The 15,183-nt window shown below is 39.7% G+C and overlaps 6 protein-coding genes across 6 annotated transcripts; 2 read left to right on the forward strand and 4 right to left on the reverse strand.

Moving 5' to 3' along the window:
* Positions 1–149: 149 nt before the first annotated feature.
* BCR41DRAFT_379395 (ribosomal protein L23/L15e core domain-containing protein) lies at positions 150–1,252 on the reverse strand (the record flags this gene model as incomplete). Its single annotated transcript, XM_022027213.1, has 4 exons — positions 150–263; positions 746–955; positions 1,083–1,151; positions 1,232–1,252. The coding sequence occupies 4 exons, from the start codon at positions 1,250–1,252 to the stop codon at positions 150–152; spliced, it is 414 nt and encodes a 137-aa protein (XP_021875363.1).
* Positions 1,253–2,278: 1,026 nt separating this feature from the next.
* BCR41DRAFT_375885 (50S ribosomal protein L22) lies at positions 2,279–3,381 on the reverse strand (the record flags this gene model as incomplete). The annotated part of the gene is made up of 3 exons (XM_022026989.1): positions 2,279–2,512; positions 2,932–3,200; positions 3,342–3,381. The coding sequence occupies 3 exons, from the start codon at positions 3,379–3,381 to the stop codon at positions 2,279–2,281; spliced, it is 543 nt and encodes a 180-aa protein (XP_021875364.1).
* A 790-nt stretch (positions 3,382–4,171) lies between these two features.
* On the forward strand, positions 4,172–6,228 carry BCR41DRAFT_365204 (mediator complex subunit 27-domain-containing protein). Its single transcript, XM_022026123.1, has 9 exons — positions 4,172–4,392; positions 4,527–4,584; positions 4,697–4,786; positions 4,936–4,993; positions 5,139–5,192; positions 5,304–5,372; positions 5,493–5,712; positions 5,802–5,918; positions 6,007–6,228. The coding sequence occupies exons 1-9, from the start codon at positions 4,312–4,314 to the stop codon at positions 6,160–6,162; spliced, it is 903 nt and encodes a 300-aa protein (XP_021875365.1). The 5' UTR covers positions 4,172–4,311; the 3' UTR covers positions 6,163–6,228.
* Positions 6,227–8,945, reverse strand: BCR41DRAFT_390822 (hypothetical protein). The gene is made up of 7 exons (XM_022028282.1): positions 8,368–8,945; positions 7,855–8,242; positions 7,459–7,744; positions 7,263–7,273; positions 7,035–7,056; positions 6,693–6,868; positions 6,227–6,585 (listed from the first exon to the last, which is right to left on the reverse strand). Exons 1-7 carry the CDS (start codon positions 8,670–8,672, stop codon positions 6,256–6,258), a joined length of 1,518 nt encoding a protein of 505 aa, XP_021875366.1. The 5' UTR covers positions 8,673–8,945; the 3' UTR covers positions 6,227–6,255.
* A 1,254-nt stretch (positions 8,946–10,199) lies between these two features.
* BCR41DRAFT_382526 (Biopterin-dependent aromatic amino acid hydroxylase-domain-containing protein) lies at positions 10,200–12,226 on the forward strand (the record flags this gene model as incomplete). Its single annotated transcript, XM_022027366.1, has 4 exons — positions 10,200–10,211; positions 10,565–10,662; positions 10,766–10,905; positions 11,125–12,226. 4 exons carry the CDS (start codon positions 10,200–10,202, stop codon positions 12,147–12,149), a joined length of 1,275 nt encoding a protein of 424 aa, XP_021875367.1. The 3' UTR covers positions 12,150–12,226.
* Positions 12,227–12,294: 68 nt separating this feature from the next.
* On the reverse strand, positions 12,295–14,884 carry BCR41DRAFT_365210 (glycoside hydrolase superfamily). The gene is made up of 7 exons (XM_022026124.1): positions 14,701–14,884; positions 14,482–14,575; positions 13,994–14,363; positions 13,748–13,890; positions 13,519–13,647; positions 13,119–13,383; positions 12,295–13,022 (listed from the first exon to the last, which is right to left on the reverse strand). Exons 1-7 carry the CDS (start codon positions 14,759–14,761, stop codon positions 12,408–12,410), a joined length of 1,677 nt encoding a protein of 558 aa, XP_021875368.1. The 5' UTR covers positions 14,762–14,884; the 3' UTR covers positions 12,295–12,407.
* Between the last annotated feature and the right edge of the window lie 299 nt (positions 14,885–15,183).

The following is a 15,183-nucleotide window of genomic DNA, read 5'->3' on the forward strand; positions in this document are numbered from 1 at the left end:
AATTTGAGGTATTTCAAAAGAATGGGTAACAAAAACGAGTTAATATTAAGGTTCTCGTTAATACCAATGGAGTATCAAGTAATACAAACGCAGTGCAGGTGTATTGTTGAAGGGAAAAATAAGCTATTTAGTATTTTGATTACCTTCGTTTACTTCTTGGCAACAGCGGCCTTAGCCTTCTTGGTGCCACGGAGCTTCTTGCTACGGTTCTTACGCTCCTTGCGCTGCTTGCGAGATGGCTTCTTAATCTCCAAGAGGCCGTGCTATATATATATAAAAGAGCAAGTATTCATAATAGTGTCAATAATGAAACACGATAACTTTCAGCGACAGAGGTGGGTTGAAATCCCGAGCGTTACACCATTTCGTTGATTGAGAAGCATCGTCAATGTCATCGATCCTCATCTGCTTTGTTCATGCGCATTCTCATGTGCCCAGTATAGATCTCAAAAAAACTTCCTCCTTGCTGTTAAATACTGTGTTCGTTTTGACAGACCCTGGGTTTCGTCTTTTTTTTTTTTTTTTTTTTTGAGTGAAATTTGGCTTCATATCCCTTTTGCTGATGCTCCTGCTTAGATTTCTTCATATGAACATTTTTTCTTTCAGTCGAGCCTTCAAGCTCCAGTAATCCTGCACTCCTGTACTCCTATACCTCTATATGCCTGCACTTCCGTAAATTTTGCGCCACTCCACTGGTTCTTTCATTTCTCCTTTTTGCTATAAGACTGAAGGGAGAGATACATACACGAACAAGGCGGTACTTGGGCTCGAACTTCTTGGCAGCATCCATGTTGTCGTAGATCAAGGCGAAGCCAGTCGACTTTCCACCACCGAATTGGGTGCGGAAACCGAAGCAGAAGATAACCTCCTTATCAACCTTGTACATTTTGGCGAGCTTCTCACGGACCTCATCCTTGGAGAGGTTGGCGCGAGTGGGGTGGATAATATCCACGACCTAATTTACAAAAAAAAAAGCTCCCTATGTTTAATGGTCAAGGCTCCCTTTTATCCATGCCTATCCTTTTTGTTGCAGATCTTGTCAAAGGCCAAAAAATAAAAATAAAAAGTCTAGCCTCGTTTACCATTTGCTTTCTGGCCAAAAGGCGGTTAGTCAAGAACTTGCGGGTTCTGATGGTAGCAGTGGAATCGGCCTAAGAGCGTGAACCACCCAAAAAAATAACAAATTAGGTTAATGAGATCAATGTCCTAGTTATTGATGCATCTCATTGACCACATGAAATCCGACAATCATCGCCACTTTTTTTTGGTTGATTCATTATCCACCAATGTCCACTTCTGGATGAAATGTCATTGAATTTATGATTTAATTGCTCTCTTCTCACTCTTTATCGTTCTTCTATCCTGTTTCAGAATGCTGGATCTAAAGGAATTCGTATGATGAAAATACACCTCTGGCGACATCGTGTCCGCACCACTCCCTTTATCCTACATTATCCCCTGATTATAATGGTAGTGTAAATTCTGGATAGCGCTGATATGAAGTTATTTCAACCGATGGATAGTTATGATTGCATGGATATCGTTGGATGAATATGTTTCCTGACACATCACTCCTCAAGTATGCTCTCTTGAACCCCTCAGTTTTTCCATATGTGTGACTGTGATTTCTATCGAAACCTGTAATACCATTTTTTGATCAAAAGAGGGAGATTTCTAATCTGCAGCCTTGAGGTTCCCTTATAGCCAGTGTAATGGAAGAAACAGGTAGTGGCTTGTGTGGTGTGACCCATCAATTAATTCACAATTCAAGCATGTTTGCATATCACTCCCTGTTCTGGCTTCTTCATTCACTGTCGAAAAATACTGATACTGACTGAGGCTTTTCAATATTTGTATAAAATATCAGACCAGCGCCAATAATAGGATACTTCCACTCCAAACAGCAGCGGAAGATCTTATGAAACCCCCAAAAAGAAAAAAAAAAGGATAGTAGAACAGTGGCCAAATGGGCTTATACTTTCTTTCAACAGCGTTCATGGCAAAGAAAATGGTGCAAGTTAACAGGGATAAAAATAAATATATATATACTACCGAACAATTGTTCAAAGGAAGAGTTTTTAAATTTTTGCGAGCATGGTACATATTCAAAACTACATGGATATTCAAGAGTAAAAAAAAAAAGGTCCCCCCTCATTGCTGGAAGATCGCCAAAAGTTACACTGATCAAAAAAGTAAAAAGAGGAAAAAATATTACTTTTTCATCTTTATTCCTCAACAGCTTTAAAATATTTTCAGAAGGTTGGGATCATCTTTTTCTTTAAGCACGACGGGCACGAGCAGCAAGCTGGCGAGAATTGAGCTTGGGCTTCTTGGCTTCAACCTCACGCTTGACAGCCTCATTCTCCTCAGCGAGGATGATCTCGATGTGGCAGGGAGACGACATGTAGGGGTTGATACGACCGTGAGCACGGTAGGTACGGCGGCGCTGGCGAGGGGCCTGATTGACCTGGATGTGCTTGACGACAAGAGCATCCTGATCCAAACCCTTAACCTAGATAAGATGATTATTGAAAATGATATTTGTTCCAATCAATAAACAAAAGTATCGATCATTTCTTTTCCTTTTCTCATTCATGTCCAAAATATGACCACAGATCTTGGTTAAGAGTTCTTGAATCACTCTTCCCTCAATTCGTTGCGCCATGATCGTTTTCTGTCGAAATGATATTCAAAGCTACTCATTTCTTCTTTGATTTTTTTTTTCCCAACAACGAGGCCTGACAAATCATGCAGGCTCCATGAAACCACAATATCGTCATTGTCAGTTGCCTTTGTCCTGTTAATCGCTTTTAACGCGTCCAGAATTTGTCAATTTAGCTACTAATCTGCCGTGACTTTCGCTCGAGATCAAAATGCCCGTCATTAGAGTATATATTTGAATTATCCTGATAATGAATAATGAGTACTCACCTCGGCATTGGACTCGGCGTTCTTGAGCAAGTCAGTGACAAACTCAACAGACTTGACGGGCCAGCGACCCATGGTCATGCCGAAATGCTTAGCTTGAGCAGTGCGACCGATACCACCGTTGAAGCGGCGGAAAGGAATGACCTGCTTGTGATCCTTGACGGCCTCGAGGTAGGTGAGGGCCTTCTTCAACTTCATGCCAGAGATGGCAGCAGCGACCTCACGAGTGTTCTTGAAGTGAACACGGAGGTAGGAGCCGCGAGACATGGCAGCTGAAAAAACGTATAAAAGGTAAAAGAAAGACTGCTCATTAGCATTATAGTCTTACTCATTACTTCCGATTTTCCTCTTTCTTTTTTTTTTTACCCATTCATCTTTTCCATTAGCCTCTGGGTCCAAGAAGCATTACTTACTCTTTGAGCTGTTGGCAGGGGTGGCAGCGTATCTCACCATTTTGTCCTACGAGAGGTGGGCGCAAAAAAGAAAGAAAAAAATAGATTTCTAGTTAGATCTTTGATGCAATATATACAGTCAATCTTTGTCCTGCGTCCCTTATCAGATTTCATAGCAATCTCATCGTCTTCCATAGAATCAAAAAATCTCCTTGCAATGGTTATATACGTCTTTCTGATCCTTCTGCTAGCCTCTTAGATTGCTTTTTTTTCCGGTCAGGAAAGATTTGAAGCAGAGGTTCCTCTTTATCTTTTTCTCTTTCTCTTTTTTAGAAATGTTGGATGTTTCATTGAAGTGGTATCCTTGTATAATTGCTGAATGAAGAAGATTGAGGGACATGGGTAGATGTCTATGTCGACCATGTATTTATATGCATGCTCCTTCAAGTTCAAAAAGGAATTAAATCCTGCCTTGGATGTTATTCTTATTCCCTTGAAAAACTTTGCATCTGTATCCTGCCCAATTTGTCTTTCTCAATCAAGACAAAAAAAAAGGAGATAATTACTGAACAGTTTCAACGTTCTGAGTGTAGTTTGGATAACAGGATGGATGGGGGTCCTTTGATAATATTGAGAATTGGATGGCTACATGATCGTGAAGTGCCGATATCCATCCATGAATGCCCCAGTGCCTTCATATTAAATCCCACTGTGAATGTGACTGTCTCTGCAGGTCTCTACCTTTTGGATTAGAGATAGAGGAAAGAAGGATCCACTCAATAACAGCACACTGTGTAATAAAATCAAATTCTTGGTCGCTATCGCCCCTCAAATTTGAATTTTCTTGAGACGTGGCTTTTTTTTAAGCAATTCCCCCATCTTCCCCCGCTCTAAAAACATGGCCAAACGAGCACGACTCATCTGGTGCAAACAGAAAAAAACACACATACACAGATAAAGGAAAGAAAAGAAAGAGGAGAAAGATATCATCATGCCAGGAACAGAAGACATTGAGGCGGCCATTGAAAAGAATAAGAATTCATTGCAGGACATTGAACACATGATTAACTCTGTACGCGAAAAGCATTGTGGCAATATCTTAAAGGGTCTTTTTTCTTAAAAAAAAAAGGCGATTTTGAACACTCTTTCTAATCGTACTTGCTATGGGATACCCAATCGTTATTATTTTTGTTATTACTATTTTAGCTCAACGATGTTCGATCCTCTGTTCACCATATCTTTCACATTCTACAAGGACGTACAGGTATTTATTCTTGAGGCTTTTGACATATCATACACCTTTTCCTCTTTTTTAATAGAAGATCAACCATCAAAGAGACATTTACTGACACTGCTTTTTGATACTATGTATAAAGAGCCAGAGTCAGGGAATGCCTTTCGGGAACATGCAAGGTTTACATATACCGCTTTAGAATGTCTAGCCAAACTGGCACTCAGTTCTGATGGTTAGTCATGATAAGATTTATTTTATTTTATTTTATTTTATGGTATCTAGACCAAATAGGTTCAACTTTTTATTTTATTTTATTTTATTTATTTAATTTTTTTTTTTTTGCTTCCTCGTTCTTGGATAAATACGATTCAATATGTATAGCTGTCCTAAACGACGCACAGGCTTTGGAACTTCCAGTATTGCAAGGACCATCTCCAATGTAATACATATCCCCTACACAGAGTGTCATCATTGGATGTGAAACGAAAAAAAAATTAACCGAAGAAATATACGACCCACTGTTTCTTTTCTTTTCTTTTCTTTTCTTTTTTTTTTTTTTTTTTTTTTTTTTTTGTCTTCATCAGATCAATAGAAGTCAAACGAAAAGAAGCATCGGAAGAAGAGAAAAACAATGCAATGTAACAATGGAAAAATTCTATAAAGGCAGGCTATTTTCTTACTTTTGAGTGTGTGTTACCATTCTAATCTCATGTATTTTTCTTTTGACCTTAAAAAATAAATCTCTATAGACCAATTCGCAAAACATCTGGAGAGGCCGGCGGATCTATAATTGAATTGAAGAACAAAGAATATCAAAAGTACGTACAAAGTTGTATTGATAACAAATAATGTTATCAGCAATACCATATCAACAGAAAAAAAGGCGAGATATAAAAAAAAGCTGACGATAACTTCTACTTTCTATTTTGAAAAATTAGCCTTTCGGTTGACGATACGCTTCGATGGTTTAGCAGGACAATGAGAAAGTCTAGTCAAAAAGTTCGAGCTACGCGTCTGGATACCCAGGATTCCATGCCATTCACGACAGTAAAAGTCAGTGTATCAGGGGTTATGAATGCATTCATCGTCATGGAAACAAATAAGAAGGGACGCTGTACATCTATATCTCGCCTCGTAGTGTTTGGTGCAGGAGAGGAGGTACGACTTTTTTTATTTTTCATTTAGGCTGCTTGGTAAAGAATAAGATCTAACATAGAACTATCTATTGTACTATTTTCTATGGATAGAATCCTATCTGGGAAGACTCAAACCATCTTGTGTTTAGGAAGATCACCCAGATTGCAATCGGTGCGGTTGATTGCTTCATGACGAAGGAACCACGATCACTTCTTGGGATTGTTCTGGTAAAAAATTAAAGTGTCGTCTGTCTATTTGTAATGTGACCCAAAAGGTCTAGTTTTCAATTTCATCCTAATATTTTTTATACATTAGGAATGGCTAGCAACATACAGCACCTTGTTTACAGCACCATGTTCAGGATGTGGGAAGCATTTGTTCTTTGATTCCCAGCAATTCAAACACCTCCCACCAACATTGTATACATATAATCAACCCACACAACCATATCACCCCCAATGCTTAGCATAAGATACAATGAGAATGGAAGTTTAAGCCACGTACTATGAAATATTTGACATTTAATAAAGGCTCTCCTCAAATACCAAAAAAACATGGTTTGCTTTATTTTGTATTCGCGCTTTCATATGTCCTTGTAGTTGATATGCCTGATGCAGAAGCTGAATGGTTCACAGAAATAGTTGAAGCTGCATCAACTTTATAAAGTCCAGATCCAAGACTACCTGCACCCCCCTTGGCTTTAATTTCTGCAGCTCTACGCTCTTCCGCTCGTTTTAAACTTGGTTGTAGTGCTGGCTTACATTGCCCTCGGTCTTGCACAAGAGGTAAGAATGTTGCTTGAGGACGATAGGCGTACATGACATGGAGCGCTCGTGTGAATACACTTTTGGGCATATATCTCATCATAGCTCGAATCATGTCATTGTACCAATGCTGGAATATAATGTTCGTGAAAAAAAAAAAAAAAAAAAAAAAAAAAAAAAGGCTTAGACATGTTTTTTTATGTCACCTTATACATTTGAATAATTAAAAAAAATTACCTGGCCTATGATGCTTGCAAGTCGATGACTTGTATCATATGCAGCTTTAGCAAGAGGATAGCGCTCACTTTTGTAATATTGAAAAGCTTTTTGTAACTCTTCAATGGATGGATCATTAGGCAACTCGTATAAACAGTTCGTCAAAACAATGGCGTCGTGGATTGCACTTACAGCGCCTATTTCAAGATGTAAAAAAAAGATACATTAGTACACATGTATAATAATTGTGCCTGCCATGTGGGCCGATCAAGAAATTTCTACCAATTAAGCTTTTCATTGTTTACAGTGGGTAAAAAAAAAATTATGGTTACAAGCGCATGTAACTGATATATATAACCATACCTAGACCAGCAGTTGGATACAACTAAGGTTATAAAAACAAAAAAGAAAGAGAGAGAGCGTCAACATTTTGGAGAAGAATCAGGATGGATAGAGTTCTTTATACCCCGCTTAAATGACTGAAACAAATGCAAAAGCTCATAAAATAGGGACCCTGCTCTAGATTATGTTTTGTCTACTGCTAGAAAGGGTTCTAGAACTCTTTGTTTTTGGTTTTCAGTTCTTATATACCTTGTGGCAAGCTTGTAATAGTTCATGGATCGTGAAGCAACACAAGGATACATTACAGACGAAATTTGCGAAGGTATTTTCAATAGACATAGCATATAATGATTATTAGCAGATGCATAGAAACGGTTAAAACAGACGATGGTTGACCACTTATCTACCATGTATTAAGAGCAATAAAAACATCTGTTTCACCTACCATCGCCAAGAAGGCATGTTCGGCCGGCGTACCAAGTGTCAAAGATCTTTTCCTCAAGCATAACCTTTGAGATCAATTCTGGAGGTGTGGCATCGATCAGATCCCCAATGGTCATTGTACCTTTAGGTATAGGGAAATCCCGTACTTCTTTACACATCGCTTCGGCAGCCTCAGGTCCCCACTCGGTGTTACGGAATGAGCTATCGAGTTCACGAGAGACTTGATCATCTAGATGCCTCAAGACCATCCAGCATATCGTGTTGACTTTAGTTGTGAAAGTAACCCACTATTTTTTTTTTTATGAAATGCAAAGAGAAAGGCAAAAGGTTTTTTGTCAACAATGCAGGTCACTACAGAAGTCCATTAATGACATCAAGTTATATAAGCAAATCTTACTACGTAGGGTTTGCCTTCACCAATGGTTGTTTCAAACCAGGTATGCCAATCCTTAAGATGTGGGTATTGTTCTGGATCCAAAGGTCGGGTTTGACCGACTAGACAGGTGCTGTTGAATGGTAATGGTAGACCGTCTGATTTTGGAAGCTCTCCCTTCTTTGTCAGGTCCTTATACAATGCTTGTCGAACAGCAGAATAGGCTCCATCAGCACCTATCAGAATCTCACCCTGGTACGATGTATTGTCGCTACAACGAATGAGGACTCCGTCTTTGTTTTGAAGCAACGAGAGAATTTTTTTGGACAAGCTTATCTTTTCTGCAGGCACCAATTTCAACAGTATTCCGTAAAGAATCGGTCGTGAAATGATGTGGGGTAGGAAACCACCACTATAAACATAAAACCAATGTTAAAAAACAAATTAAATAAAATAAAAAAAAAAAAATAAAATAAATAAAAAAAACTGTATCGGATAGTATTAATGACAGAATATTAAGATCAATTATATCTGTACATTTTTTCGGCGGGGCTATAGTCCAAAATCCTAGTTGCCTCTCGCTGTTCGTTGTAACCTGTTGTGAATCCAAACGGCTTTCCGTTCCTGAGAACTTCATCCAGAACACCGAGTTGCTCAAAGATCGGCATTACATTGGAGCCGATGCTAAGGGCAGATCCAAGAGGTTTAATTTCTTTAGCACGCTCGAAAATCCTATACTCTATCCCTGCTCTTTCAAGTAATGCTGCTAATGTGATCCCACCAATGCCGGCGCCTACAATGAGTACCCGAGCATTAGTGGGCAATTTTGTGTCACTGGGCATTCGATGTGAGGAGAGTGTATAGAGAGTATTTGGGTGAGTATCCGGTGTGGGTGTGTGAAGGATTGCTTGAAGTAAAGGAAAAAAAGAGAGTATAGATCAGAAAATGGGGAATAGGATGAGGAGGGGATGGATGGATGAGTGAAAAGAGGACAAGTCGATTGAAGAAGTATAGGGTATAGTACAGTTGAAATGGGTTGATACTGTCAATCGATTGCTTTATTGATGAGGGGGGAAGAGAAGGAAGAAAGAAGACAATTCTGCGTTCAAAGTTGGAAGATTTAAGGAAAGAGGACATCAATGCCACAAGATTGCTTACAGATTAAAAAATTTTTGGAGGGTACGTGCTGGGATGTACACCCTCTGTGAGGAGTGAGCCTTTGTCGGCGAAACTGGGGATGAAAATTCTCTGTTGTAGATTTATATTTTCATTATTGGCGTTTATGTTTTTATCTATCTTATTTCTTATATTTTATTTTCGGGGAGCCATTTATCGTTCAACTCTTTGTTTCAATAGTAGACTAAGAAATAGGTAAAGATCTCCTAGCGACATTATTAGTACAGTTATAGTAGGATGATCTCCTTATTCATTAATACAAACCCTTCATTCACTTCGTTGCGATCAAGCGCTTCAGCAGATTTTGTACTCCTCTCTAACCATTTTATTAGAACAGAGCAAGTAGCCACTTTATCGGATCCTGCGACATCCTGTCATAGTTCATATCCCGTTTATACTCGCACACCTATTTTTGAGCTTGGGCTCTTGTCCTTTCATGCAGCATTGTTTGCATTGCTTACGTCCACTCTGATCTCACTCCAACACTTGAAAATTGATATATTCATAGACAAGCAGTCTACAAACCTACAAATGAAGACAAATGAGATCTAAAAAAACTCTGGACCAGTTTATTTTTTTTAGTCTTTCTCTGTATACACCTCACATGTTAGGCTCGCGCAAAGTCAAGATAAACTATGCTGTCATTGGGATGTCGTTACTCTTAGGACAAATCGTTAATATCATTAAAGTCAATGCTAGTCATGGGTTCTGTTTTTTTACTCCGCATAGGCACAATCCAGTAAAGTCACGATATTTGATGTCATCTACTTAAAGACCTGATCAGCCCAAAGAGAATCTGACAGGCTGAAAATATACAACATTTAGTTAAACGCTGCTTCATTCAGTACGTGGTGTCAGATGGGCACAATGAAACCATTTAGAGCGCTAGAAGCGACGAGTTATGTTTTTACTCAGGTCAGATTGCTTCTACAAACTGATGGAGAACATTTCACAAAATATCCCGCACAAGATGACTGTTGCAATCTGCGTAACCTGCCCCTTCTACTCCTTTTATTCAAAGTACTGTTCCCAGTTGCCAAAAAAAAAAAAAAAAATAAAAAAAAGCTTTTATCTGATTTTACTCTCATTTTCCAAAACATTCTGTCTTACCATGTGGCTTGTATAGATGGCCTTTTAGTGTTCTTGTTTTTTTCCTTAAACGAACAATTTCCCCACGGCCAGTTTGATTAATGATGTACATTATGGTATCATGTTGCACAACAAAGGACAAGCATTCGGAAAAAGGGCGTACAAAGTCTTAAAAAAACTAAGACGAATCAAATCATGTTTTTGCCACGGGGGAATGTTTGTGTGTAGATTGACAAGGTGTTCCCGTGGGAATCGTATGGCTTGTTTCTCCTCTCTGAATCCCCAAAATAAATACACATCCTTTTTCTCCTCTCTTTTTCTTTCTCTTTTCATCAACTTTCATTTTTACCCTTCACCTCTCTGCCCTTCGCATACCTAGCTACCCTCCACTCTACCTCAGACAACAATCAACATGGTTTCTGGTAACGCCTTGCACAAGTGCACTGATGCCACTGTCTCACCTGGCAAGACAACCATCCACTTCTCCATTACCGACAGGGTTGGTGCTCTTGATGACTGTTTGGCAGCCATTAAGGCCAACAACATCTCTCTCACGCGCATTGAGTCGTAAGTCATTTCTTTCTGTAGATCTTCATTCTTAAAGTTGATGTGTCTCCTATTACTATATAATCTCTAACAGTGGCCTGTTTACTGCTTGATGTGATTTCAGTCGTCCTTCCAAAACAGCTGAGTGGGACTATGACTTCTTTGTCGACTTTAACGCTACCGATGCTGATCAAGTCCGTAAGGTCGCCAAGTCTCTTGAACCCATTGCCAAGCAGGTTCAGATTGTTGGTGCTGGTGGTAATGGTATGTTTTTACTTTTTATCAACCAAGTTCCTTGCCCCACAAAATTTATTTACCGATCCATTTTTATCCACACTTAAACATTTTTGGCAAGCATCCTTTAATTTTTCTCACACTCTAAACACCTTTTCTCTACAAGGTCATAAAATACAACAAAAGAAAAATGATACTTTATTTGCATCATCGACTGACCACACTCACATACTTGGACCAAAATATTAGATGAATTGGCCGAATCCGTCCCTTGGTTCCCTCGCAAAATGGTTGATCTCGATACCTTTGCCGACAAGGTTCTTGAGATGGGTGAGGAACTTGATGCTGACCACCCCGGTGCTAAGGATGCCGCTTATCGTGCTCGCCGTGCCGAGATCACAAAGATTGCAAAGACCTACAAGACCGGTCAACCTATCCCTCATATCGATTACACCCAGGTTGAGATCGACACTTGGGGTGCTGTCTTCAACAAATTGACTGCCATGTTCCCTACTCACGCCTGCAGAGAACACCAGCATGTCTTCCCCCTGTTGGTTCAGAACTGTGGATATGGTCCCCACCAGATTCCTCAGCTTGAAGTTGTCTCCAAATTTTTGAAGGATTGCACCGGTTTTACTCTTCGCCCTGTCATGGGACTCTTGACTAGCCGCGATTTCTTGAATGGTCTTGCCTTCCGTGTCTTCCACTCGACTCAGTATATCCGCCATCACTCTAAGCCCTTGTACACCCCTGAACCCGATGTCTGCCATGAATTACTAGGTCACGTTCCCTTGTTCGCCAATCCTGACTTTGCTGATTTCTCTCAGGAGATTGGTCTTGCCTCTCTTGGTGCTAGTGATGAAGATATTGAACGTTTGGCTACTATTTACTGGTTTACAGTTGAGTTTGGAATTTGTCGTCAGGGTGATCAGATCCGTGCCTACGGTGCCGGTCTTTTGTCTTCGTTTGGTGAATTGGAGTACTGCTTGAGCGACAAACCTGAGATCCGCCCTTTTGAGCCCGTCAAGGTTGCTCAGCAAAAGTATCCCATCACCGACTACCAACCTGTATACTTTGTTGCAGAGTCATTCAAGGATGCGCAGATGAGGGTCCGTGAATTCGCCAACTCGCTCAACCGCCCCTTCTCTGTCCGTTACAATGCATACACAGAGAGCATTGAGATGCTCGACTCGAAGGATAAGGTTGTTCGCTATGCCCAGAGCATCAAGACCGATATGCTTACTCTCGTCGATGCTCTGCAGAAGTTGTCTTAAAACTTTTCCCAGAGCTTGGGCGTTGATTTTAATGCAAAAAAAAAAAATAAAAAAAATCTATATCTGTTAACTGTTTGAGGATTACATTGGTTAGGTTAGTCAGGGCAAACAATAAAAATATAGTGATACCATCATCAATGTTTTTGCACTTCTTATGACAAAGATGCTTGCTTTTACTGTTTTATTGCAAAAATCTAAAGTTGATTAAAGTTGACTGTAGAAGAGGGGTATAGGAAAGCAAGCTTTTTTTAAAGTTGCTTAACGCCGAGGCTGGTCATCCTCCAAGAGATGATCCCAGGTATCCAATGGCTTAGGAAGATCAGGATGAGGTGCCTCAAACTCATCCTCTTCGTCGCTTTCATCATTAGCATGCTCACGAGCATAATCCTCTTCGCGAGCGTGTCTTTCTTGATCTTCAGGGCTGGACTCTTCCACGGTAATCCAAGATTTGTCTTCTTCCTTCTGAACCCACAGACTGACACTACCGGAATGGCAATAGAACTTGGCCCAACCATCCTCTTTGATCGTGACAGGATCTTTCCAATATCCCATCATATCAACCCAAACCTGACCGGCTCGATGGCTACCAACGTTCATCTTCTTATAACCCTTGGCATTCGAGTTGGACATGACGACGGCCAACCCTCTGGGATGGTACCTATCGCCATGACGGACCCAACCGATGCAGTTGGGATGATCCAAGTAGTCGTTCTGATCACCATATGCAAACTCTTTACGTGCCAAGAGCATGCGCGAGAACATTTCTTTACGGCCTGGAATAGCAGTATGAGACCCCTCTGAGGACTTGGCCTCGATGCCGTAAAAGTCTCCATAGAAGAGGCAGGGGAATCCATCGAAACGAAGGTAGATGAGCTATTTTAAGAATAACAAAATAAAATAATCAATCGCAAACACAAAAGGGTAAAAGAAGCTGCAAAAAAAAAAAAAAAAAAAAAAAAAAAAACATACAGCAGCAGCAAGAGGCTTGAACCAAGGCTCGACCCAGCTTTCCAGTGCTTGATGGGGCTGAGTGTCGTGATTATCAATAAAGGTGACGGCAGCCTGAGGGATTGACTGAACCAAGGAGCCGTCAAAGATCGTTCTCATGTCGAATGAAGGACCTTCACTTGCTGCACGAACAAAATTGTAGTGCAGTGGGACATCGAATAGATGGATGTTGTCGTTAGTTTCTAAGTGCGACCTCAAATCATTGACATCTTCCTTCCAGTACTCTCTATGATTGTTGTCATTCATTCATTCAAAAAAAAAAAGAAAAAAAAAAAAAAAAAAGATTGATTAAGAACAAGGGTGAAATCGATTGCAAACAACAGCAATTGTAGCAAAAATAATTATAAAAATATAAACATACCCAACAGCGAAGAAGTCTGGGTTGTTGGTCTCTTTCCTAACATAGTCTAAGAGATGAGCGATGAATCCCGCGCTGATATGCTTGAGGGCATCAATTCTGAATCCATCGATACCAAACTCATTTACACACCTATAAAAAAGATGTTAGTCGGACCTAGAGTAGAGCTTTTTTTTTTTTTTTTTCTTTTTCTTTTTCTTGTCGAAATGTAATTAATGTGACAAAAACATACCATAATGCCCAGCGTTTAGTTTCAGCAACAACATCCGGGTGTTTATAATCGATGTTACAGCACATCAAATAATCAAAATTGCCGTTTTCACCATCGACATCTTCGGCGAAGCTTTTGTTTTTTCCTTTGATTTTAAAGACGGCCTTGATAAAAATAAAAAAAAATTAGTGAATGAAACTTAAACTAAAACACTAATAGGATTAATTAATAACTTTTCTCTTTTTTCTTTTTCTTAAAACCACTTACAGAACGCTCCTCCTTGGCATCCCAATCGGTACCCGAAAAGTGTTGGTGGCCCCAGACAAAGTCGGAGTATTTGCCTTTACGGCCTGGGAAAATGAATTTGGTCCAGGCTGTAATATTGTGAGGTGCTTCGATCTCTTGAGTGCGATCATCTTCAGCAACCGCAACAGCCTTGAAGACCTCGGTCTCATCTCCTGCGGCCTTGTGGTTGAGGACAGCATCAAAGTAGACCCGGATACCATAGTTTCTACATTCATCAATTGCGGCCTTGAGCTCGTCTTTGGTTCCATACTTGGTCGCAATTGTGCCCTTTTGATCGAATTCACCCATATCCCAGAGGTCATAGACACCATAGCCTACATCTTCAGCAGAACTTTTTTATGGAAAAAATAATAATAATAATAACAATAAGAGTATTTTAACATTTGCCTTTGAATAGAGCATTTGTTCTTTCAATAGAGGAATCGATTGTAATAATAAATCCATCCTACCTGCCCTTGGTGGGTGGTGGAACCCAAACGGCAGTGAGACCAAGAGTGCTCAGCAAGCTAGCTTGTTCCTTGAGACGGATCCAGTGCTTTTGATCTTTTTTTTTTTTTTTTTTTTTTTTTTTTTTTTAAAAAAGTACATGCATGTAGAATTTTGATTTAGACCAGTTTCTAGTAAATCTGCAGGGCTTTTTTTTGTTTGATGAGCATTAAAGGTCTAACCTGCAGGAGTGTACCACTCAAAGAACTGGAACATTGTAACGTTCTCATGTTTTCCAGGCATGTTTCTATTTATTTTCTTTTCGGTACGCGTGAGAGAAATATGCCTGTTATGTGTTGTGTAGAGTTAATGGTATTAGATGTGATGATCGTTGGTTGTTGCGTTGAAATTGGGGAATAAAAAAAAAAAATTAGGATAAGAAAACTATCAGTTAGTTTTATACAAATCAGGTCAAGTCCAGGAACACATCAACACTGTTTCAGTTGTTAAGACGCATTCATCCGTGGACAGTGACGCGACGCCTCATTTTTATTTTTTGTCCAACGAAAGTATTTGAACCAATGGAGGCTCTGTTCCTTAACAGTTAAGAGGAGAAAACAGAAAAGAAATGGCCTTCAATGTCGTCACTATGATACGTTTTTGACATTGTTCTTTTGTTCCTTTGGAGGCACCAATCGTAACATTAACCTTACTTTTTGTTTTTT

This window comes from Lobosporangium transversale (assembly GCF_002105155.1).
Source record: "Lobosporangium transversale strain NRRL 3116 chromosome Unknown BCR41scaffold_84, whole genome shotgun sequence".
Taxonomy (NCBI): Eukaryota; Fungi; Mortierellomycota; class Mortierellomycetes; order Mortierellales; family Mortierellaceae; genus Lobosporangium; species Lobosporangium transversale.

Excerpts from the sequence above, each read along its gene's own strand:
- BCR41DRAFT_365204 (XM_022026123.1), top strand. The coding sequence starts at position 4,312 with ATGCCAGGAACAGAAGACATTGAGGCGGCCATTGAAAAGAATAAGAAT. Across the intron at positions 5,193-5,303 it reads GAAGAGAAAAACAATGCAAT|ACCAATTCGCAAAACATCTG; the intron begins GTAACAATGGAA and ends AAATCTCTATAG. Across the intron at positions 5,373-5,492 it reads AAGAACAAAGAATATCAAAA|CCTTTCGGTTGACGATACGC; the intron begins GTACGTACAAAG and ends TTGAAAAATTAG.
- BCR41DRAFT_390822 (XM_022028282.1), bottom strand. The coding sequence starts at position 8,672 with ATGCCCAGTGACACAAAATTGCCCACTAATGCTCGGGTACTCATTGTA. Across the intron at positions 7,745-7,854 it reads GTGAAGGCAAACCCTACGTA|TGGGTTACTTTCACAACTAA; the intron begins GTAAGATTTGCT and ends AAAAAAAAATAG. Across the intron at positions 6,869-7,034 it reads GTATCCAACTGCTGGTCTAG|GCGCTGTAAGTGCAATCCAC; the intron begins GTATGGTTATAT and ends ATCTTGAAATAG.
- BCR41DRAFT_365210 (XM_022026124.1), bottom strand. The coding sequence starts at position 14,761 with ATGCCTGGAAAACATGAGAACGTTACAATGTTCCAGTTCTTTGAGTGG. Across the intron at positions 13,891-13,993 it reads ATGCCAAGGAGGAGCGTTCT|GCCGTCTTTAAAATCAAAGG; the intron begins GTAAGTGGTTTT and ends ATTTTTATCAAG. Across the intron at positions 13,023-13,118 it reads TCAAGCCTCTTGCTGCTGCT|CTCATCTACCTTCGTTTCGA; the intron begins GTATGTTTTTTT and ends TTCTTAAAATAG.